This window comes from Dermacentor albipictus, chromosome 9, assembly GCF_038994185.2.
Source record: "Dermacentor albipictus isolate Rhodes 1998 colony chromosome 9, USDA_Dalb.pri_finalv2, whole genome shotgun sequence".
Taxonomy (NCBI): domain Eukaryota; kingdom Metazoa; phylum Arthropoda; class Arachnida; order Ixodida; family Ixodidae; genus Dermacentor; species Dermacentor albipictus.
The window spans coordinates 100,882,913-100,906,492 of NC_091829.1; the positions used below are offsets into that span (position 1 = coordinate 100,882,913).

General features: G+C 44.9%; 1 protein-coding gene across 2 annotated transcripts; it reads left to right on the top strand.

Moving 5' to 3' along the window:
• Window positions 1-159: 159 nt before the first annotated feature.
• Window positions 160-23,100, top strand: Alg2 (alpha-1,3/1,6-mannosyltransferase Alg2). Of its 2 annotated transcripts, none has more exons than XM_070525117.1 (6): window positions 160-320; window positions 5,732-5,919; window positions 9,030-9,170; window positions 17,666-17,855; window positions 19,373-19,576; window positions 20,907-23,100. In XM_070525117.1, exons 1-6 carry the CDS (start codon window positions 260-262, stop codon window positions 21,407-21,409), a joined length of 1,287 nt encoding a protein of 428 aa, XP_070381218.1. In that variant the 5' UTR covers window positions 160-259; the 3' UTR covers window positions 21,410-23,100. The 2 variants fall into 2 exon arrangements, with proteins under 2 accessions (XP_070381218.1, XP_070381219.1); XM_070525118.1 differs by having other exon boundaries at window positions 172-239.
• The last annotated feature ends 480 nt before the right edge of the window (window positions 23,101-23,580 follow it).

The window sequence follows — 23,580 nt, forward strand, 5'->3', positions numbered from 1 at the left end:
ACTGCAGATACGAAACTGCAGACGTAATTAAAGTAATTTTTTATTAAAAGAGACGTTCTCAGTAAATCGGAAAAAAGGTAATTAATTTGTTGTAAACTTACTTGAACTATAAATTTTTATTTCTTCTTAAAATGCGTACCAAAATATTAGTCCACGTGAGACAACATGGCCGCGTCCACATCATCGCTGATGCGGTAACAGCAGTTCAGTCAGTTTACTGTGCTTTGTCGACGCTGTCCGTGAGTTGGTTCTTTATTCTATGGTGAGACGGGAGATGTCAGACCGCAGAAAAGGTAGCTCAAGAGGCTCCAGCGCTTCAGGTACCATAATGTCGACTGCAAACTCCGCTATCAGCAAAAACAAATGTTACAGCGGTGTGTTGTTTCGTAGTTTGACGTGTCGGCTACGAAATCCCATGATGTTTGCGATTTGCATTTGTGTTTTGGTAACATCAGCATAGCTTGCAAATGAGAGCGTGAAATAGCGTTGGCCAGTCGGCAATCGGGTGACGTAGCGTGGGTGTTTAACCTTTACTGGAAGGTATTCGAATGTTATGTGCCGGCATGTCTTACATGACCGAAAGTAAAAACGACTCGACAAGTTTGCGTGTGCATTAGTGGTACTGCGAGGGAGCGTTTCAATGTAAAATGAGCACATCCGACTGCAATTAAGAATTCACCTGTGCTTACAATAATGTACTCGACTTTCGGTCGGTGCAGTATTGTGTTGCTGCTATTCGCAATAAGCAGCCCAAGTGCTACTTAGACCACTGTGATAGCCTCTGGGGAGTATGCACATACGTTCACACTTCCGTCTAGACTGCTCAAGCGCGTGGCTGCAAGACAGAAAAACGATGATACCACAGCAGCTGCTAAGTTCACATTACCGTGCAGAATACTGTGCATGTCCAGGCGACCTTGTGGCTTCTACTGCCCGCAAACATTTTTTTTTTTTTACCGGCCAGCAGGGCACAGTTGGCAATTATTTTGCATCACAGCACACCGACTTGGCGCTCTAGACAGAAGTGTGAACGACTGTACAAGCCTTGCCACGATGTACGCCGCTGTGATAGACGGCTACTGGCTTGTCTCTGTTAGGAGGGCCTTTAAACTAACATTAACCCATTTTAGTGTTTCAAGTTCGACCATTGTTTGCACTGGCAGAAGAATGTATCCAGAGATATATCTGCGTCATAACTCTACATCTACAATGTAAAGCTGTGCGACACATCCAAAATTTTGTTTTTCAGATAAAAAAAGAACAAGGCTTCATTAGGAAATTAACGGTGCTGTTTATACTTGCTGACACTAGCTCTCCACAGATTAATAAAATAGACAGCAAGAACCACGGTCAGGGTTAATGCAAGCATGTGTAAAATCTTTCAATATTTTGTCAAGCTACGCTTTGAGACGTTAGGTGCAATTGTTCTTGCAGTTTATACTAATGTCATTCAAGATATATGACCAGTTCATCTGTAATACAGTGTTGTTGCTTTCCTTACCATAAACGAACTGTTCAATGAACTTGTCACTGGTTGTGCAGTGAGCTTAAAGTGCTAATCTATTATTATTATTATTCTTTTTGCATTTCTCTAACTTTAAATTTTTCATGCAGGTATGGCTGAGCTTAAGCACACGTGCCTTTCATAAAGTGTATTTAATTGATATTTTTACTGATTGTAAAACATAAAATGTACACCTGCAATCAAAAGTATTCACAACAGGGGTTCTGTGGGAAAAGATCTGAATGTCTTGGCCACCGAAACTAACTGCACTGCAATGTTTGCATTGCTAAGTCTGAACTGCAGTCATGAGTTTCATGCTTACACGCCAAGGCACCGATGACCTTTTTTTTTTTTTTTTCCAGAACCTTCGGTTTGAATATTTTTTATGAGTTTACTCTGAATTGGCCTATGATGTGCAAAATTTCATGTACAAAACTAAATAAATAAATACATTTCATTCACCCTTTTAGGAAATAATCTATAAGTTCAGCTTCTCACGCTTTCATAATTATTGCTCTTATTTGAATGAACTTGGAAATGTTGGCAGTTATTGCATCTCCATGCATTATCTTCACAAACATTAAATTGTTTAGTGACCAAACGGTGATGGCATGATGTGATATCAAACAGTACTCGTCATTTGTGCTGCGCACAGGAATAACACCAAGGTTGACACATTCTTCAGGTTTGGTCCGCATTGATAACTTGTGTCTTGCAAGAGAATCTTCGGCTCCACATTTGAAGGAATCACTATGGGGACACAGAATAAATGTTTTCTTTCAGAGTGAATAGCTTTCTTTGTCTCTTTTACGTGTTCTCATGGTTGGCAGTGGCCGGCAGTTGGTGGTCATTGATCAATGGTCGGCAGGCGGACATAGGCACCGGTGCAGAATGTGCCTGCTCTCATGCACTGGAGTGGCAGTGGGCATTAGTCACCAAGTGCCAACGTTTTCGCTCTTTTGTATGCACGGACTATTGCATGTGGGTTTCAATGTGTGTGAAGGTTTAGATGTGGTAGTTAGTTTGCTCGCTCAGGATATCTGCTTACATCAACAATCATCGTCTGCACCATTTTTATGCTGGCGAATAGTGTACGTTTAAAGATGAGTGACTTCCAAGTTGTAGAAACTCTACCACATGTTTTCTTGTGTGTGAAAAGATGACGCTTAGCAATTATGATTGTTGGGGAAACACTTGCGAGATATCCTCATGTGATACTAAAAGTGTCCTCAAGATTCTGTGCCTTGTTGTTATCAACATTACTGTGACATCATGGCACAGAGTGAAATTCATGTCGCAGTAAGGCTAGAAAGGATGGCACTTCTCAGACGTTTCTCCTGACTTCGCTTGCGTGTGGCAGTTGCAGTGAGTCAAGTGAGAAATCGTGCTAGTTGGTGTTCATGTATCTTGTAATGCACCTAGTACAGCCGAGTAGAACTAATAGCCATGATTCGACACTTCAGCTCCAATACTGAAAAAGAAAAAAAAAATTGCCGCCATTATGTTTAGTTAGGAATCGTGCAGGTCCCATAATACTGAGAACCAGTGTGGTGCCTTGGCATGACCTCCGAGGCTAGGCAGTGCCAACAGCGTGCTAAATATGTCAGAGGCGTGATGGTTCGCAACATACCTGCTAACCATTAAGTACATGGATTGCCTGCTTAGGTGCTATCTAAAGGCTGTAAATAAGAAAATTGGACAGTTGCCAGACTTGGTAGCTTTGCCAAGATTGCTTCGGTAGGATATGCCGCTTATTTATAACCAATTTAGCCAAAGTGAAATTTTGTTGCAGTTTGCATTTATAGAAGTTCTGACAGAAAATTCGCATCTTGTTTTTATTTCTCTACTGGATAGCTGTCAACCCAGTAGTTGTGCTCTCGATTCCTTGAGAGTGCATAAAAATAGAGAATCGTGTTACCTTTCAATGCAACCAGTTCGAAATGCCTGCCAAGTGCAGTGTGGCTTTGGACGGGTAAAAGGATACTGTCGATGTCACTGAAACCTTATGTGGCAGAATTGCACTTCCAGACACCACTGATGTTTACACACACATTATTACCGTGCTGCCAAAAGTCTAGTGCTACAATTCAGCACTTGATTCAGCACTTTTGGCAGCATGGTCATTGTCCAGCCTTCAATTGCGGCACCGGGTTGACCGACAGTGGCACTCTTTAGTTGTTTGTGACATCACATGACCGCCACCTCCACTTTCAGTGACGTTAATCCAGTTGAATCTGGTTACAACAAAGTTGGATCTGACATTAAAATGCCTTTGTTAAATTTGATATTCATTATAATCATATGTTTGCTACATAGTGGTATCAGTGATGAACATTTTGTATTTACTTCACTATATCCGATAATTCGTTGTATCAGTGTTTGTTATACTGAGGTTTGATTGTAGCCTCCCTTTTCACGTCTGTAGCAATAGTGCATTCGGCTCGGTGGAACGGGTTGTGTGAGAGGTGCTGCAACAAAATAATTGAGGTGCTCTTGAGGCTTAGTACAGTAATTATGGAGCTGACGTCTGCCTAAAAAAAGAGTTAAAATATGCAAGACACAACATGCTCGCATCGGTACTGTTTAAATGACATGAAGCCTCCGTGTTGGATTCATTCATACATTTGTTACATTTCTGTCAGCATCTTCTTGACAGCCAAGGCAGGAGTGTTACCACAAAGCATACCAAACTGCTGTGAAGCCACAAGACATAACAAAAGATTATATGCACAGCTTGCAATGGGAAAAGAAAGATGATAGCGTTATTTAAGCTGTTTGACACATGGTTCACTGGTAGAATAAAAGCATGTTGCACAGAATTAATGGGCGGGAAGAAAAGGCCACGATACATTGCAATACATTTGAAATGTATTGTGAACGTACGGTGTAAGCAAATGCAAAATCTGCAATATCACAAGGGATCATTGAATACAGACAAAAGTGCTTTCATCATAGGCATGTTCACATCATGTGGCAACATATTCCACTTGGCCACTGGTATAAGAACAAATGAAAACCGGCATTCTTTCGTTTGGGCAATAGAATGGTCATATTGTGTTTCGAACTCTTTCTAGACCTGTTAAGACTCCATATAAGCACCGAACTGAAGCTTCTGCTGACAGCTGACAGTGTTAAACATCATTTTCAAGTCATGTAATTTTTGCCATGACTTAAGTGTAGGGAGGTCAGATTGATTTTTTTTTTAGATTGGTTGCAAATATTTGCCAGCTGTAGGAGTTATATATTAAATGGAGAGCTTTATTTGGTGTGCTTTCTAGGCAAGCAATATTTATTTTGAGTTCTGGTTGCACATGATATCGGCATAATTGAGCACAGGTCTTACTAACGATATATATGCCACCAATTTCATTTTGCTGTAGTGCAGTGCTTCAGTAGCCACAGTCATTTTTGTGCAGCAATATAGCTATATTTTTAAACTTGACAGTTACGTTTCACTGCACGTGAGATAATTACACCAGGATACTTATATTGACATACCCTGTTAATTGAGACATTGCTAATTGAATAGGTATACAGCAGCAGGTTTTTCTTTCTCCCAAGTGTCATCTGAGGCACATTTTGAAACGTGAAGGCTCATTTGCCATGTTTTGCACCAGTCGCTAATTCCTTATAAAGGTTGTTGCATGGTGTGCGTACCTGCCAACATGTGAAGCCTAAAATTAGTAAAATTCTACTGACACGACGTCAAAGCAGAAGGGGATTGGGTTGCATGCATTTGGAAAGTGCTTGCCCTTAGCACATGTCCTTTCAAGAATACGCATACATTTTATTAAAGGTGAATTAACTTTAGCTTGAATATGGCACTCATAAGCACAATATGACACTCATAAATAGTGATTAGCAATACATTGCTTTCAGATTACCGTGACTTTTTCAGTAGCTGCTTCAGGAACTTGTCTGCCGTGTGAATTTCGAGGGGTACTTGCTCGGAGCAAGTACCCCTTCTCTTTACTGTAAGAACACTTCCGACAAAAGGTTTGGGGAATGACCAGTGAAACTGACTTTGCAAACTCTAAGCAAAATTGTAAAACGAGCGAAATTAGTAAATTTCACGAAAAACTCTGGAGACTTGGCAGGTGTAAGTATGGCGTGCACTCATGGCAGCAAGAATTATAGTTCACTCGCGGTTTGGCAGTCGTGGCGTGGTGTGGCACCCACGTGTTGTGTAGCCCAGACCCGGTGCCCATCGGCGCTCTTTCGTGGCAGGCGGCGGAGACAGCGCACAGCAGCAGCAGGTGTGTCTGGTGCATCTCGACCTCGGTGTCGGCGGAGCCGAGCGGCTGATGGTGGACGTGGGCCTGGCGCTGCGGTCCAAGGGAAACCCTGTCTACATTGTCACCACACACCATGACCGGAACCACTGCTTTCCTGAGACGCTCGATGACCAGTTCAAGGTGGCGTCACTCTTTGGTAGCTGTGCGTTTAGGGCATTTCCATGTGCTGCGTTCCAGAAGGGTTTTTTTTTTTCTTCTTTTTGTCCCCGAAGTGCCGCAAATTTGATTTCCAAGTAACACATCAGCAGGCTGTAAACTCAGGTGCTATTCATGGCCAATATACTGCTGAACAATTTGTATGTTTTTTAATCTGTGCTACAGGCAATGTGGCCTCTTCATCACTGTCACTTGCACACGCCTCGTAATTAACATCAAGAGTTCATAATGAGTTCTTGGATCTCTGCATCGTTAAAAAAAACAGTGCGGGCTTTGTCGTGCCATCTGTCGTATGAGAACAAAAGTCAGGCATCCAATTTCACTTTAACCAACTTCAGTGTAGGCAGCACGACCAGTCTTCAGATGTTTCGCATTCACGAATCATCTCGAGAATGGCGAGGAGTGTGTGGAAAGTGTGACACAGCTTTATTCGGGCATGGCCACGGATGTGCATCGCCACCTAAACAAGCGCTTTCAGGCACTGCACTGAAAGTCTTAAACCCGTACACCGCTGAAGCACATAATTGCTGACTGGGGACAATGTTTCTATTTCCGAGCGGATTCTTGTGTATGCAGCATTTATTGTTTTACTTGCATTAGATAACACTGTCAAACTTCTATATAAGAAATTTTATCGTGCACAAAAATACTTTGTTTTATAAATTAATTTTTTATTGGCGAGGAACATTCTACTATATCCGATAATTCATTGTTTAATTTTGTTATATCCAGATCATTCATCGTATTTGTGTTTCTTGTATCGAGGTTCATTTTCTTTAAATATCAAGCTATCAATCGGTATATAACACACACATCACAAAAGTTAAAGTTTGTTATGGGTATGTTGAATTACCTCACATATTTAACTATGATTTTTAGCGCACAAGCCTGTTCATTATAACAAGGTTCGACTGCATTTCGGCCACCAGCAGTTTCCATGCCTCTTGTGGTAAAGAGGTCCAGCCTTTCTAGGGCATCAGGGAAAGGAAGGTGGGATGTTGCTACGACTGATGGTGATTGGGGAATGCAGTGTGTTGTGCCATTCCCAGCAAGTATGTAGCGTGTTGGCGGACTGACAAATAATAAAACAGCGGATCACGGAAACAAGCCAAATCCAGGCTTAATGGCACCTGTTAGGTTCCTTTCCTTAACTAGCAACAAAGACTCGAGTTGGTATGGGTGCCAGGCAGGTGGTGCAAGGCCTAGATTCTTCTGCAGTAACCTACTAGAGCGAGCTCTGGTGCTGCGGTCATTCAGATACCACGAGAATGTTGGTTAGTGCAGGGATTTGTCTGATCTTTGTGCTTGTGACTGAAAAGTATGCTGAAAAGGTTTTAGAATGGGAAGGTTTATGGTGGTTTGCAAAGCTGCCACAGTATAATCGAATTGAATTTTCTCGATTGTGTGCATAGCAGCACTGCAATCACCATTTAAATTTTCATCGAGCTTCGCAGCGGCGAAAGACCAGGTGCAAGGATGACGTCAACAAAGGGGTCAAATGAGTGCTCATACGAGTCACATGCCTTGCCGATACCCACAATGACGTCACAATCATCTTTGTCATCAGAGCCCTTTAACCGAACCTCGGCAGCTCCCGCAGATGCTGCCGTGGCATTTTAAATGATGATTTTTGTGTCAGAAGTATTAAACTATAATAATTTACTTGAAGTTGACTTCTTTGAAAAATCTGTCAGCTTCCCTGTAATGCGTTCTTGTGTCGTTATTCACGGTGCTTTTATCTTCCTGTATTTTGCAAAGCTGTTCGAAGCCAGAAGGACAAAGTTTAGCCCCTCTTCAGTCACAAATTATGATGCACTGTCAATAAATGTGTGAAAGTCGCATAATTTTATTCCAAAGTGCCGTAGACTCTAGAAAGAAAGAAAGCCCTTGTAATTACAGAGTAACTAACTATTGACTAAACGTACAAGCCATAATGTTGCATTTTCTTTAACTAAATAGTTTAAATCACGCGTTGCAAACCACACATACAGGTTAATTACTGGCTGCAGGCATGAGCAAGAATGAAAAACTGGTACTTCGTCACAGCTGACGGAACGCGATACTTCGAACATCCCAGAACTTTTAATGGGAGTGTCTTTAGTGAAAGCAGTCATGTGTAGCAGTACTCTGTAGTCCGAGGCCAACTTGGATAACACAGGGTGTTCAGAGGCATCAATTGACCTACAGCTCAATTTCTGCGGATTTCTTTTCTTGCCACTGTACCAGACAGAATTGGTTAAAAAAGATTTGCATACTCAAATGTGGAACACTGTGACTGAAGGAGTTAGGCAAATCGAAACATACAACACGGGTGCAAATTTAAGCTAGCTGGTGGAGCGACATTCCCGAGAAATACAGTGCAACAACAGGAGCGATGAAAGACGAAACAAGAGAGGCACCGACTGTCCACTGCTGGATTACTCACAGGATGGACTTGTATACATACAAGGCTGAAGGATATTAAAGAACGAAAGACGAGCCGGCCAGCAGTAGTGGTGAAGCCGTGCGCAGTTTGTCACACGGATGAGTACTATATGAAAACAAAGTATCAAGAAAACTAGGAAAACAGGCAACAGTCATAAACAGCTACCAACCTGAAAGAGACAACAGCAGCAAACAAAAATAAATGTGACAGTGGTAACAGGGAGAAACAGGTAACAAGATGCAAAAAAAAAGGAATCTAGTTAGCAAGGTATGTCTCTTTCTTGTCAAATACTAATAAAACTGAAGGTGTTCTGATGCATGCAGGAGTTATTTTTGACGGTGTATGCCCCCTGAATGCTTGCCGTACGCCTCCGTCATGGCATTTTCTTAGTGCACAGGCCCAATTGAAAAGGTGTTATTTTTAATGAGTTTGAATCTTCACACAATCTGTCATTTAAACACCTTCCAGTTTGTCCTACATTTACTGCCCATTGCAGCCATGCTGGATGAACTGGCATACTTCCAGCTCCTGTAAACATTAACACCAAAGCTGCCTCTAGTAAGTTTCGTAGGAGTCAGTATGGGTGGGAGAGGTTCATGACTGCAAAGTTCAGAGTCGCAGGGTGCATTAATGACTGGCCATCTTCCAGGTGGTGGTGGTGGGTGACTGGCTGCCTCGGTCAGTACTGGGACGTTTCTACGCTCTGTGCTCATACTTGCGTATGATGGTGGCCGCCCTCTACGTCGTTTGGTTCAGCGACATTCACCCCGACGTCATCATATGTGACCAGGTGAGGACCACACAATCAAATTCCATAACACTTAGGGCTGAACTGTACTGGCCAAACAGAATGAAAAGCGAGCGATACGGAACAAAAGTACGACACCGCTTAGGCATAATTTATCCTGCCGCAAGTTGCTGTGGGGCTCGCTCTGGCTCCAAAGCTTGGTGTTTTGTGAATTTGTCACATGCACAAGTGAATGTGAAAATAGAAATATGCCAGTCATCATGAAAATCTTTGAAATCATCATGAAATTTTTTTTGCATTAATTTCACATATTGTCTTTGAATGTATGCTTCAGTGCTATTGGGATTGGCACTTAGCACAATGGATGATAAAAAAGACTGGTTTGTTCAAGTTGCTCTGAACATGCCGTTCATTCAAGCTCAACATGTACAGGCGCCCAAATCTTTAACCCTGGCACGCGCGAGCGGTGACTTTTCCGTGCGTCAGCGCCGTATGACGGGCCAAGGCTGGAAACAGCCTAGCAGACGATGGGCCCAGCTGAGTGCGCTTTGTCCACATGCGCTTAGCCTCAGACTGTTTCCAGCCTCGCGACGTCATACAGTGCTGACGCACAGAAAAGTCGCCGCTCGCGCATGCCAGTTAAACATTAGGGCGCCTATACAATCCGAAGTCTCCACATTCCCGGTTGCATCATTTGCATGTTGGCTTCTGGCCTGGTTACACACCTTTAAGTGTCTTGAACTCGTTGATAATCCTGTATTTGCTAGATGGTTTGGTTGATACTTATTGGCCATTCATTTAAAGGGGTCCTGAACCACTCTTTATCCAACTCAAGAAATCTATTTGAGGTTACATTAGACTATTTCCGAAATACCTTGCCGCAAAATGTTCAATGTGTTCAGCAGAAATAGAGTTATTGGCAATCACACATAGCGTTTGCGGTGCTTGTACTCCTTCTTCACTGATTTGCAATGCGAAGGCTACGGCAGAGTGGGGTGTGCTCCACCTACTGAACGTTACTGTGGCATACAGTTCAAATTTGATTTTGGATGTTCACGTAGGCGCCACTAGTTCCAATTTTGGCACCTATGACGCACCAAATGTGCCAAATGCGGTTGTCCTCAGCAAGCCGCAGTATGCTCAGCCAGTGGACTCATCGCAGCACCCCGCGGCGGCCGCTGTATCTACGCTATAAAGCAGACCGCAAGCAACATGCAACTGCAGCGTTTGCTTTGTGCACGACAGGGCTAGAGTACGCGCTCGTGCTCGTATGCTTCTGTCTGGCTGTGCTACATGGCGCGGACCAAATAATCTACCGAACCATTACTAGCCCATCTGACCATATGATTCTACAACAAGATCTCGACCACATACTACAATGATGTGATGACTGGCTAATGCCCCTAAACCCGACTAAATGCAAGCTCATTTCCTTCACTCGTCGTAAAATTCCCCTTCACTTCACTTATAACATAGCTAACATCCCTGTTGAATCAGTAACCACTTATAAATACCTTGGAGTTACCTTATCTAACAATATGTCTTGGAACACACACATTGCTAAAGTCACGTCATCAGCTAACAGAACTTTGGGTTTCTTAAAACGACATTTACGTAACGCTCCGAGACACGTAAAACTACTTGCTTATAAATCATTAGTGAGGGCTAAGTTGGAGTACGCATCTCCCATCTGGAACCCACCCGAAGTAGGTCTCACTAATACGCTAGAATCCGTTCAAAATCGTGCTGCTAGATTCATTCATGCTTCGTATTCATATGAAATCAGTGCTTCATCCCTCAAAGCCGAGTGTAATTTATCACCTTTATCCTGTCGCCGACGCAATGCAACCCTCTCTCTATTTCACAAGTTCTTTCACTCGCTGCTTAATTGCGCTCCTTACATTATCCCTGCAGCTCACATATCTCACCGCACTGGCCATTCCTTGCAAGTTTCTCGCCCACGTGCCCGCACTAAAACATTTTCTGCTTCATTTTGTCCCAGAGCAGCAAAAGACTGGAACGGCCTTTCTCGCAACATCGCCATTATCACCTGCCCATCAAGCTTCATGCATAGCATATCAAATATAACATCGCACTGATCGGCATCAACAATATTCTGTCTAAACAAACAAAACGAAAAAACCCCACCCCTTATGTAATACCCCCTCATCATCATCATCATCAGCCTGGTTATGCCCACTGCAGGGCAAAGGCCTCTCCCATATTTCTCCAACAACCCCGGTCATGTACTAATTGTGGCCACGCTGTCCCTGCAAACTTCTTAATCTCATCCGCCCACCTAACTTTCTGCCGCCCCCTGCTACGCTTCCCGTCCCTTGGGATCCAGTCCGCAACCCTTAATGACCATCAGTTATCTTCCCTCCTCATTACATGTCCTGCCCATGCCCATTTCTTTTTCTTGATTTCAACTAAGATGTCATTAACTCGCGTTTGTTCCCTGACCCAATCTGCTCTTTTCTTATCCCTTAACGTTACACCTATCATTCTTCTTTCCATAGCTCGTTGCGTCGTCCTCAATTTGAGTAGAACTCTTTTTGTAAGCCTCCAGGTTTCTGCCCCGTAGGTGAGTACTGGTAAGACACAGCTGTTATATACTTTTCTCTTGAGGGATAATGGCAACCTGCTGTTCATGATCTGAGAATGCCTGCCAAACGCACCCCAGCCCATTCTTATTCTCCTAATTATTTCCGTCTCATGATCCGGATCCGCCGTCACTACCTGCCCCAAGTAGGTGTATTCCCTTACGACTTCCAGTGCCTCCCTGCCTATTGTAAATTGCTGTTGTCATCCGAGACTGTTAAACATTACTTTAGTTGTCTGCAGATTAATTTTTAGACCCACTCTTCTGCTTTGCCTCTCCAGGTCAGTGAGCAGGCATTGCAATTGGTCCCCTGAGTTACTAAGCAAGGCAATATCATCAGCGAATCGCAAGTTACTAAGGTACTCTCCATTAACTTTTATCCCCAATTCTTCCCAATCCAGGTCTCTGAATACCTCCTGTAAACATGCTGTGAATAGCATTGGAGAGATCGTATCTCCCTGCCTGACGCCTTTCTTTATTGGGATTTTGTTGCTTGCTTTATGGAGGACTATGGTGGCTGTGGAGCCGCTATAGATATCTTTCAGTATTTTTACATACGGCTCGTCTACACCCTGATTCCGTAATGCCTCCATGACTGCTGAGGTTTCGACAGAATCAAACGCTTTCTCGTAATCAATGAAAGCTATATATATAAGGGTTGGTTATATTCCGCACATTTCTCTATTACCTGATTGATAGTGTGAATATGATCTATTGTTGAGTAGCCTTTACGGAATCCTGCCTGGTCCTTTGCTTGACAGAAGTCTAAGGTGTTCCTGATTCTATTTGCAATTACCTTAGTAAATACTTTGTACGCAACGGACAGTAAGCTGATCGGTCTATAATTTTTCAAGTCTTTGGCGTCTCCTTTTTTATGAATTAGGATTATGTTAGCGTTTTTCCAAGATTCCGGTACGCTCGACGTTATGAGGCATTGCGTATACAGGGTGGCCAGTTTCTCTAGAACAATCTGCCCACCATCCTTCAGTAAATCTGCTGTTACCTGATCCTCCCCAGCTGCCTTCCCCCTTTGCATATCTCCCAAGGCTTTCTTTACTTCTTCCGGCGTTACCTTTGGGACTTCGAATTCCTCTATACTATTTTCCCTTCCATTATCGTCGTGGGTGCCACTGGTACTGTATAAATCTCTATAGAACTCCTCAGCCACTTGAACTATCTCATCCATATTAGTAATGATATTGCCGGCTTTGTCTCTTAAAGGGACCCTGAAACGATTTTGGTGATTTTCTACAAACGTACTGAGTCGTTAGAGTAGGTCCTTCTGATCATTAATTAACACATCTAAGTGCTCTGCGTAAAGCGTGTAATTTATTATAAGGTTTTAAAAATGCACATCGCTGTCGATCGCAGCGCACTGCTCGGCGGAATTTCAAGCCGCCCCTACCCATATGATGCAAATAACCCATATGACGTCACATGGGCGAGCTATCTGATTGGCTGATCAGGGCGCGTGGTTGATAATTTTTCCAACTTTATGGTGAACAAATGATGCTCGTAATAGTTGGAATGTTAGTTACTTTGTTTTTGTAAAAAGAAAATAACTTAAAGAGAATACACAAGAATAGTTTTTTAGTACACTTGAGCACTTCCGGCCCACAGCAAGTGTCGTCTGCTTGTGTTACAACGTGCGCAGTCTTTGACGCGAGCTCCGCCGTCAGTGTCGATCAGTCTTTTCGTGAGCACGATGAATCACCCTTGTTGCGTTGTGGGCTGCAGACGTAGCAACTGGAAAGATGTGAAGTTGCAAAATCGTGTCCCTCTGCAAGGCAGCATACGAGCGAACTGGCTGCTGCGCATCGGACTGCGGCTATCCGATAGGCACCAGGATTTGCGCGTTTGTGGCCGTCACTTTACAGCGGAAGATTACTAACGCAATAGCGTTTCGCAAGTCCGGTATTAGGGCAAACACAAGCGCAAGGAGACAGGGTCTGGCCGCTTGACTGTGCCGGGATGAGCCATGAGATGAGCAGAAAGGTAAATGTGAATGGTCTGCACGGTGCAGCCACCTGGTGGCACAGAGCTCAACCATACACAGTAGCAGCAACGAAGTGCATTCTTCTTTGCTGCTGGTGTGTATTTTTCGCGGGAGTGTAATCATCAACACGTTGTTCTTATAAATGTTTAAAATGTTTTACACTTGGTTAGAGCAATATTAGCGCTTCGTTTGACTGGTTAAGCGCTGCGCCAACAAGTGTCTGGACCGTGCAGACCGATCAGGCTGCTCACGTACGTCTACTCTGAAGTTCCTTCATCAGCTTGAGTTTATGCCTCCAGTCATTTGCCGAAATGACCAGCTTGCCTGTGGTTACCGGAATACCGGCCACCTTCGGCGCTACGACAGAATGCTCGCAACGCACGCTGCTTCGATGGCTCTCGGTCAACGGCCAAGCGGCCAGCAGAGAGGTCTCGCGCGTGAGGAGGCGTGCTCCAACAACCGGAAGTGGACGATGTGACGTTGCATCGTGACGCAGGACCAGTGAAGGCGGAGCTTAGCACCGCTCGCTCGGCGAGCGAGTTGAGGAGGAAAGGCATGGCTAGGGAGGAGGGTAACTTCTAATCGCTTGTAACTCTATTAATACGTAACGCTTCACTTAAATTGTGGTGCGAATGTTCTACTTAAGCTGTACCCTATGCGCCTACAAAATTTGTCCGAACCGTTTCAGGGGCCCTTTAACGCATACATCTGATTCTTGCCGATTCCTAGTTTCTTCTTCACTGTTTTTAGGCTTCCTCCGTTCCTGAGAGCATGTTCAATTCTATCCATATTATACTTCCTTATGTCAGCTGTCTTACGTTTGTTGATTAACTTCGAAAGTTCTGCCAGTTCTATTCTAGCTGTAGGGTTAGAGGCTTTCATACATTGGCGTTTCTTGATCAGATCTTTCGTCTCCTGCGATAGTTTGCTGGTACCCTGCCTAATGGAGTTACCACCGACTTCCATTGCACACTCCTTAATGATGCCCACAAGATTGTCGTTCATTGTTTCAACACTAAGGTCCTCTTCCTGAGTTAAAGCTGAATACCTGTTCTGTAGCTTGATCTGGAATTCTTCTATTTTCACTCTTACCACCAACTCATTAATCGGCTTCTTATGTACTAGTTTCTTCCGTAAATACCCCCTCGGGGGGTCTTTAAGGAAATAAAAATGAATGAATGAACTGGCTCTGTCCTGGCTTGACCGACGGATAGTAGCCACATCCTTCTTGCACATTTTGAATTGCTATCAATAGCTTGAGCATTACGAAGCAAAGTCTGCCAGGGCACCTAACCAGGAACGGCTAGGAGTGAGCATGAGTGACCTTAAGTTTCGTGTGGTTCGAGGAATAGTTGAGTGTTCAAAACTAGTCGCATTTAGTGAGACCTGACGGCTACGACATGCATAAGCAGGGTGACCAAAGTTCAATTCCTATGCGACCAGCCGAGCGTGAGCAGACGATAGTTGGCTTGTTCTGGAAGTACGTTATTTTTTGCGAAATTTTAAAGCAGATTTTCACTTGCAGCAGCCTGTTTATTAAACTGCATCAATAAATACACATGGTATGAGTAGGAAGAAATGCACTGATCCAAACACCCTTCTTGATTGATGTCAGCTGTTGGCCAATGGCAGCTGCATATGGCAGTCTGCTGTATTACAAAATAAAGTGTCCAGGAAAGAGTGGTAAGCATGCTTCTGTTGAAAAGAGAGAATTTGAAAGAAAGGTGACTTTGCGCTCTGCTTGCGAGGTCCATGCGCTGCGCACGATTGCAAAATTTGGCTGAGCTGTTCACAGCAGCATATGCTGTCCGCAGGCTATGGTTCTTCAACAAGCCCGTGGGATGGTTCGGGGACCCTCTAATCATGAAATTCTTACAGGTGATCCAAACCACGTGTCAGCCAAGTTCTTTTACAGTTTTGCATGTTAGTCTATGGCTGTCAAAGTGCAGCGACAAATTCTATAAATTCCAGAACACCTGCATCAGACCCAGTAAAATTTCTTGGCTCTGCAGGCCGTCTCACCAACTTTGTGCAGTGTTTTGAGAGCTGCTAGAGAAGAGAACTGAAAGAAAGGCTCTTCTTTCGTTCAGCTCTGATTACCGTCTGTGCAACACCATCTGAATGGTAGATTCACGGAAGATCATCTGTACACAGTGGGCAAGCCCTCCTTCGTGTCTGTAGCACACAGTCGGCTCTTGTTACTGATTGGCTCAGTAGCTATGGCACTCCGCTGCTGACAGGAGGTCACAGGTTTCATTCTCAGCCATGGTGGCTGCATTTGGATAGGGGCGGAATGCAAAATATCTTACGCTTGTGCGAAAACACTGTGCTTTCAGGGCATGGTAAAAAACCCCCGGTGGTCAAAATTAGTCTGGAGTGCCCTACAGCATGCCTCATAAATGCACTATGAAATTTCGGGGCATTCAACCTCGCAATTTAGTTTGATTAATTTAACGTAGTGTAGTGTGCCATGGACATTTGTGGATGAATCGTTATAGATAACAGTTGTCACAGGCATAAACTGATTATTCGAACTGGAGCGGTTTTCATGACAAGCAGTTGAGTACAATTAAGTGTCAACATTCAATTGGCTGCAGCAACCGCAACTTTACAAGTTGCCGCTTCTGGTCGGTAAACATCACGGCCACGGTCTCCTCGCTGCCAGACTGCACACTAGGGAGTGAGTAAGGTGCATCACAAGAACGCTTAGAGATTGTGACTAAGAATCACACACTCATTGATTTTGCACACATGAATTGCACATTCATTGATGCATGTTCATTTATTTAGTTCACACAGCACAAGACTCGTCTTACTTTAAGCCATGGAGGAAGGACTAGGAGAGAGCATCACATGACAATCTTGAAGCCTAGTCATAAAGAATGTAAAGGAAATTCTCATGGGAAATAGGCCCAAACCACGTGATAGACAAGCGGTGATTTCCAGCTGCTGATCATGCAGAGAGTACGAGGGAGAGTGAGTGGCAAGGGCCGATTATGACGAGGGCATCGCCAAGAGCTGCCACGAACCAAAAGCTGCCTTAAAAGGTCCGACAATCATGTAGGGCTGATTTCACAAGAGTCAACTTGCAGGTGCGCGCTGTAGAGATGGAGGAGCATCATCAAAGGCAGTTGCCTTGCGGAGGCTAACTGCCTGATGCTATGCTCCTTCCTAGAGTTTTTTCTTTCTCCGTACATTAAGCATAGCTCAGTTGTGAGTTTCCTTTGTAGCTTTGCACTAATCTCATATGAAAGACAGCTTTTACCTTTTGTGAATCTTCCTCCACTGTCCGGAGAAGTCCCGGGCTCAATCCCTTGATCAAGGAAAATTTTTTTTCAACTTTGAAGATTCTGCAGGGCGGAAGGAAAGAAGTAGGGGGGAGTGTTGCAGAACACAGTTGAAGCCAAGTGTGTCAGCTCAACATGTGACCACGTTGCGGTAAGTTCGAGCATCTTGCACTGTTGTACTCGGCGCACACTCCGAAAAGATAACGGGTGAGACAGGAATGTGTGGATTGCACATTTCAAAGATGATGATAAATGTATGTGTTGCAGTATAAATGACTGAAGTTGCGCAGTCAGATGAAAATGTGCATAGAGCAGTTGGTAAGGCGCCCGAACAATTGTGTGTCGATTAAAACCTACCATGAACCAAGCGCATTGGGACGACTATGCCGAGAGTGACGCATTGTGCCAGCTATCTGAGAGAGAGAAAAAGAGCAGGGGATGGCTGCCCAGTGAGTCAGCCTGCGACAACTGCCTGCAGGACGTAATGCTCCCTCCTAATTTATTTCTGTGGCTCTATGGCTTTCAGAGACAGCTGTGCGAGTTTTGTTTGTCGCTTTGTGGTACTCTTGTCTGGATGACTTTTTTTCCTCTTTCACCAAGAAAGGCGTGCCTGTATGGAGAAAGAATGTCTGACTTTTGTCTTTCTGTGCAGGTGTCTGCATGCGTGCCTATTCTCCGGCTGTGTCGCAACGCTCGGGTTGTGTTCTACTGCCACTTCCCCGACCTGATGCTTTCGAAGCCAGGTGGCCTGCTGAAAAGAATCTACCGTTGGCCAATCAACGCGCTCGAGCAGTGGAGCACGGGATTTGCAGATTCTGTGCTTGTCAACAGCCACTTCACTGGTGAGCGCCTGCATCGTGGGGCAGAGAATAACCCAGAGTGCCTTGGCCAGGAGTAGTGCATATGTCTTAGAAGAACGATGTTTAAAAGCAGCTTATCTATGCTTTTACTGCAATAGAAAATATACGCACATAGTGCAACATCAGCATCGAGTGCTGGTTTTGTGTCTGTAGTCTGTACCGGCTGTCCCAAATAAATGTTGCCAAGAATTAAAAAATAATGGAGGGCTTTACATGATTGGAAATCGGTGTTTTGGTGTGCGTTTTTCATGAATGTAATTAATGAAGTTTGCTGACTTTTAATTAACTATTTGATAAAGCATTAATGTGAGAGTTGCAGGGGAAGTCGAGAAATGACCAAATAACAGCATTTAAGGCGTCCTGAGCCTTGTGTGGCCATCTTTCCCTAAGTGAAAAAATATGCGTGTCAAATTTAAGAAGTGCCACGTGAAAGCCCACTCTCATGCCAGTGATGGCAGCGGTCTGGGCACAAGTACGCTCAATAAGAAGTTAAATTCATTATTGACAATAGTATTGATAGCTTTGGATTCTTTGCCATCACTCCAGCATGACAGGGTGCCATAAGGAAGAAGAACAAGGACATGCAAGGGGCTTGATTTTTTTCATTAGTCAAGAAAGGATGTTCCACATCTGCTGCCTTGGCCATGAGTGGCACTGGCCAATATTCCCAGGGCTAATCTTGCACACATACAAAAATACCCAAGAGAGCAGCTGGGAGGATGGCCGCCACATGTGTGATGTGCAAGATGTGGGTTTGGCCCCCACTCGTTGCAAGTTACACTTTTGTCCACTTTCATTTTCCTTTACCTTATAATTGCGATAGCAATTATAGGGACACCTTAGGTACATTTCTGCCGTGGGTGCCACCGCCACCATCATACTGTCCCGCTATCGACGGTGCATGCGCAGCTCGCATGCTGAGTTTTATATAAGTCTTCAAAGGCGCGGAGCACGTTTGGCTACAAAAGAAAAAAGTGAAGTGCACATGCTGTCAGCACTGTGGCTCAATGGCAGAGCCAGGACACTGTTCTGCATTCTGTTGCTAGCATGGCCATTGTGTGTGTGTGCTGATGTGAGTGGGAGCAGACAGTAAACGCCAAGCTATCTTATATGTCACTGGGGGCTGGCCAACGCCACCGGTTCTCTGTCGGTCTCGTCTCACGCACCACCAGAGCATGACGCCTTTAACACCATTAACAGCACTCCTCATCATGCCAGCATTGTGAGACGCCTGGCAGCTGCCGTGGCACTGTTTCTTCCGCCCACCAACAATTGCTTTGCGTGCTGCATCGCGCCACGTCACACTCGTGCACAGTTAGAACACCGTCCAAGGAGTTCAAACATGATGCTAAGCCTTGCTATTACTGTTTAATGCTTTGCCCTTCAGGTGCAAGTGCCAGATTTCCTTATTTTTCGCGTTTGAAAAAATTAACCTGACTTTCGAGTGGCTATGACAATGTGCAGTAATCTCAGGTGTGTGTTTGCTCTGCGGCTTGCAGGGCGGGTATTCCGAGAAGTGTTCCCCCGGCTGTCCAACGTGCAGCTGCGTGTCCTCTACCCAGCGGCTAGCCTTTCGGCCGTGGAGCGCCCCTTGGAGGGAACCCTGGACGAACTGGGCATCGACAAGCCCCAGGGGGCCCTCTTCCTTTCGCTGAACCGTTTCGAGCGAAAGAAGAACCTTGCATTGGCACTACATGCTGTCGGTGAGTGCAGCGTTTTACCCCATCAGCCTGCACTGTGGGGCTGTTTGATTGTTCAGGATTAATTCATCCTATTCTGTGTGATTCATCACGGTCCAATACCAGTGTCACGTGGTAGTTGTTCCAAATGCTCCAGATGTTCCAAATAGTAGTTGTTCGATCAACTCAACAACTTAGGAGGCACTGCCACACAGGCAGCTTGAATGGCTGTTGAGTTAGTAGTCAGTGGAGTTGACGGAGTTTCTTAAAACCATATCTCTAACGCCTTTAAGCCGCAACCATAATGCATGCAATTTTAGAGTGACGGCAACAAGCAACAGCGACAAGTGACAAGTTTGGCCGTCGTGGAGGGCGGCCCATCACCGTCACTTGTTGCCGAAATTTCCTGGTTAAGCCAGGAAATTGCACTAGTCGCCTGGTAGTCCGTGCAGCCGCTTCCAGCGACAGGCACTCGCAACATGGCAGCATGCAAGCCACCTGCTTCAATCTGATTTCACTCTTGCTACTAGCTTTCCAATGTGGCAGCAGGAAATAAATCAACCTTTGTTTAATCTCGTCTCACGCTTAGTACAAAGAGTTTGCAATGTTTCGTCATAGTTTTTTCCTTTTTTTAAACGACCAGATTTCGTTTTCTTTTTGACGCTGTAGACCTAGGACGCTAGTGAAAGCTGCTGAAGTGTTTTAATTTGTACCTGCCAGATGGCAGCACACCATTTAATGATGGTTAGTACTGGAGGTTAGCGTAATCTCGAGTTTCAGAGATGCATTGAAGTGAGAGGCAGACAAAGCATTCGCTCCCTGCTGTCACTGCTTTTCATGATGGCGTCGTCCCACTGTGAGTGACCCCATCAGCTGCGGGGTGGAGTGGACACGAAAGCATGGCTGGCTTCGCGTATTGCCGATGTGAAGATATCCTCGGCACGACCTGAAATGGTGTCTTTCGTTGCCAACTCTCAAATTCAACAAAATAACTTTTTTTCTCATTCGACCTTGTTTTTTCCACTGCCTGACAATTCCGAAAATTTTACGGCCCCTTCCATATAACAAATATTAATCAGCAATTGGACTTATTTGCATAAAAGGGCTAATTTCCTTTGAAATTTCAATATCATGAAGCAAATTGCAGATTTTACCCACTTTGTTATATTGATGTTCAACTGTATAATGAAGTAAAACAAATTTTTTGTGCATGTCACGAATATATGCTCGTAACAACTATTGGATGCAGCGAAGGTATCTGGGGGTCGGCAGCGATTTCATTATAATAAGGTGTGACTGCAGTAGTACACCATTACTCAAAAAGATTTCATTAAATTTGGACTCGTTTTTGCAGAGCTGGCTTCCCGCGAGGTTCCGATACACCTGATCGTGGCCGGCGGCTATGACCCCGAGTGCCGCGAGAACGTTGAGCACTGGGACGAGCTCGTGTCGCTCGCGGAGCAGCTGGGCGTGCAGCAGCGGGTCAGCTTCGTGCGGTCACCCAGCGAGTCGGCCAAGCTTCTTCTCCTGCACACGTGCCGCGCCGTGGTCTACACGCCTGCCAACGAGCACTTCGGCATCGTGCCCGTCGAGGCCATGTGCATGCGGCGCGCCGTGGTGGCGTGCAACAGCGGCGGCCCCACCGAGACCGTGGTGCACGGCGAGACGGGCCTGCTGTGCGACCCCACGCCCGAGGCATTCGCCGCCGCCCTCGTGCGGTTGGCGCGCGACCGCAGCCTGACGCAGGAGATGGGTGCGCGTGGCCGGGAGCGGGCCGAGCAGGTCTTCTCTTGGCAGCGCTTTGTGCGTGAGGTGCACGAGGTGGCCTTCGGGGACAACAAACACGAGCATCGGTAACGAACGGCGCCCCTCCCCTGTGCGTCACACTTCCTGCTCTCATTGGTGTTTGTAAGCAATGGCTGTAGCGCGGCAGATAAAACGGCACCAAAGGACTGCTGGGTAAGGCAGGAAAATTGCGACCACTCGATAGAAACTCTTGTCGTTTCCAACTAAGCGCGGTTTATTTCGGCCACTGTTTCAAGGCCACCTTGACTCTTCCCTCAGAATTAGAGACTGTAACTTATACTGCAGGAAAAAAAAAAAGGCGGTATGCTTGTTGATGTCGGACCATGGTTGTTTCACAGCACGGTCTGTCCATATCTTGGTGATGGTGTGCTGTATGTCAACCATGGAAATTGACTCAGCAGTCCTGCCTACTCTTTTTGTCTAAATATAAAGCAGTGACATGTTCATTCCAATATGAAGCTTTTGTGTAAGTTCACCAATTCAAATGGGCAGCTTCCACTGAAATAATCCCAGCTGGAAAAAACAATTTTGTCGAAACGCAACCTGCAAGTCGTAGTCAACACTAAGGCACAGTCCTCACGTTTTCTTGTCCTTTAGGGCTGTTTTATCTCCTGCCATGTGACTGTGATACAACTAGCCCAAAATGTTTACTCCTTGGCTGTTGTAGACACCTTTTACAATAGCTTGTGGCTCAGCTGGTTTGCAGAGGCCGCATTCCAGATTCATCATTCTAGTTTGACCAATCAGAGTATGGCTTCAGTTTATGGAATGATGAATTCAGCGAGCAGCACAGACAGGAACAACAGAGAAAATATGCATGCAGTGAGCATTGCCACTTCTGCTTGCAAAAAAGAAAAAAAATATAGTGCCCACCTAAGAAACATTGTTTCTAGCTTTAAAAAAATGGAACATGGCAATTTTGCTTGTGCGCTTCAATTTCTATTTGTGTATCTTTTAGTCTGTTGTATTTTTTTTTTTCTGTTGGCCTTCTTCGTGTTGCCCACTAAATTTGTTGCACAGTAAAATCTCTTGGCTGCAGGTCGGCATGACACCAAAACGGAGGCGTAGTACTTGGTCCTTGTTCGTTAAAAAGAAGAAAAAGTTCCTTTTAAGCATTCCCCTTTGAGCGGCACTTAATGTTCAGTTTTGAGTCATTTTTAGTCATTGATGTGACTCATTAGAAGAGAGCTTCTGGAAGTTGCTTTTTTTTGTCGTGTCTATGACTGCATTACTTAAGCGTTTTAATTGCTCAGAGGATTTAAATGTGCTCGAAAAACCTTTTGTATTAGGCTGAATCGAAAACAGTGGCTGCCCGGGGGCCTTGCCGGGGGCCCAAGGATGGGCTGCATTTCGTGGTAGTACACTGCCCAGACATCCAACAGTTGTAGAGTGGGAAAAAAACCAAAAAAGCTGCAGGCGGCTTATATTCAGCTGCAGAAACAAAAAATTGACAAATTAGCAGTGAACTCATTCATTCCTTCTGGCTCAACTTTTCAATTGTGTGCTGCTATGTGCATGTAAGAGAGTGCGTAGTGCGTTATTTAAGAGCGCCGATTGTTGTGGAGCCAGCCAAACAGTGTTGCGTTTCTCTGCGATTTCAAATTGAGGGTTTCTACTGCAAGCTTTGTTCATTGCCATGACTTTTGTGCTCACAAGTGTGCCTACATGATACTGTTTAGCATGCTGCCTTGTGTGCAAAAAGGCCTCGTGTAAGCTTAATAAAGTGTTGTTATACCACTTTACCCGTTCTTTCTTTCTGCATGTGTGTGTGTGTTTCGTCACAATCAAAAGGATGGATTTGAACACATTGTTTATATCTTGGCATTTCAGTGCCAGTTTGGCCTGTGCATCTGCTTTCATTGTGCTTATACCTTCACGAAAGCGATACACCCTTTGCCTTCTATCAAGGCCATCATCTTGGATGCCATCGTTCGGTTGGGAGGCAGGTGGATTCTGCGGCATGTCTGCACGTTACAGGTTTTGCCATTTGGCAAGTGGTGAACTTGCAGTCGCAGCTGAAGTTGAAGGCCTAACCGAGTTGTGCGAGCCAACACAGCCACTGTTGAGAACTACAGGCGGCGAGATTTGCGACTGCTGGGCCACCTGTATGCAGCGTGGCAAATCAAGAATGGGAGACACCGTCACGCATGGTGCAGGTTGACACGAGTTGGTCACTTTTTATACATGCGTTTCTTGTTATGCGCTGTACATTGGAGCAGGTG

Coding starts and splice junctions, on each gene's coding strand:
- Alg2 (XM_070525117.1), top strand. CDS start 260: ATGGTGAGACGGGAGATGTCAGACCGCAGAAAAGGTAGCTCAAGAGGC. Junction 321..5,731: donor AAGAGGCTCCAGCGCTTCAG/GTACCATAATGT, acceptor CTTTCGTGGCAG/GCGGCGGAGACAGCGCACAG. Junction 17,856..19,372: donor TGTCAACAGCCACTTCACTG/GTGAGCGCCTGC, acceptor TGCGGCTTGCAG/GGCGGGTATTCCGAGAAGTG.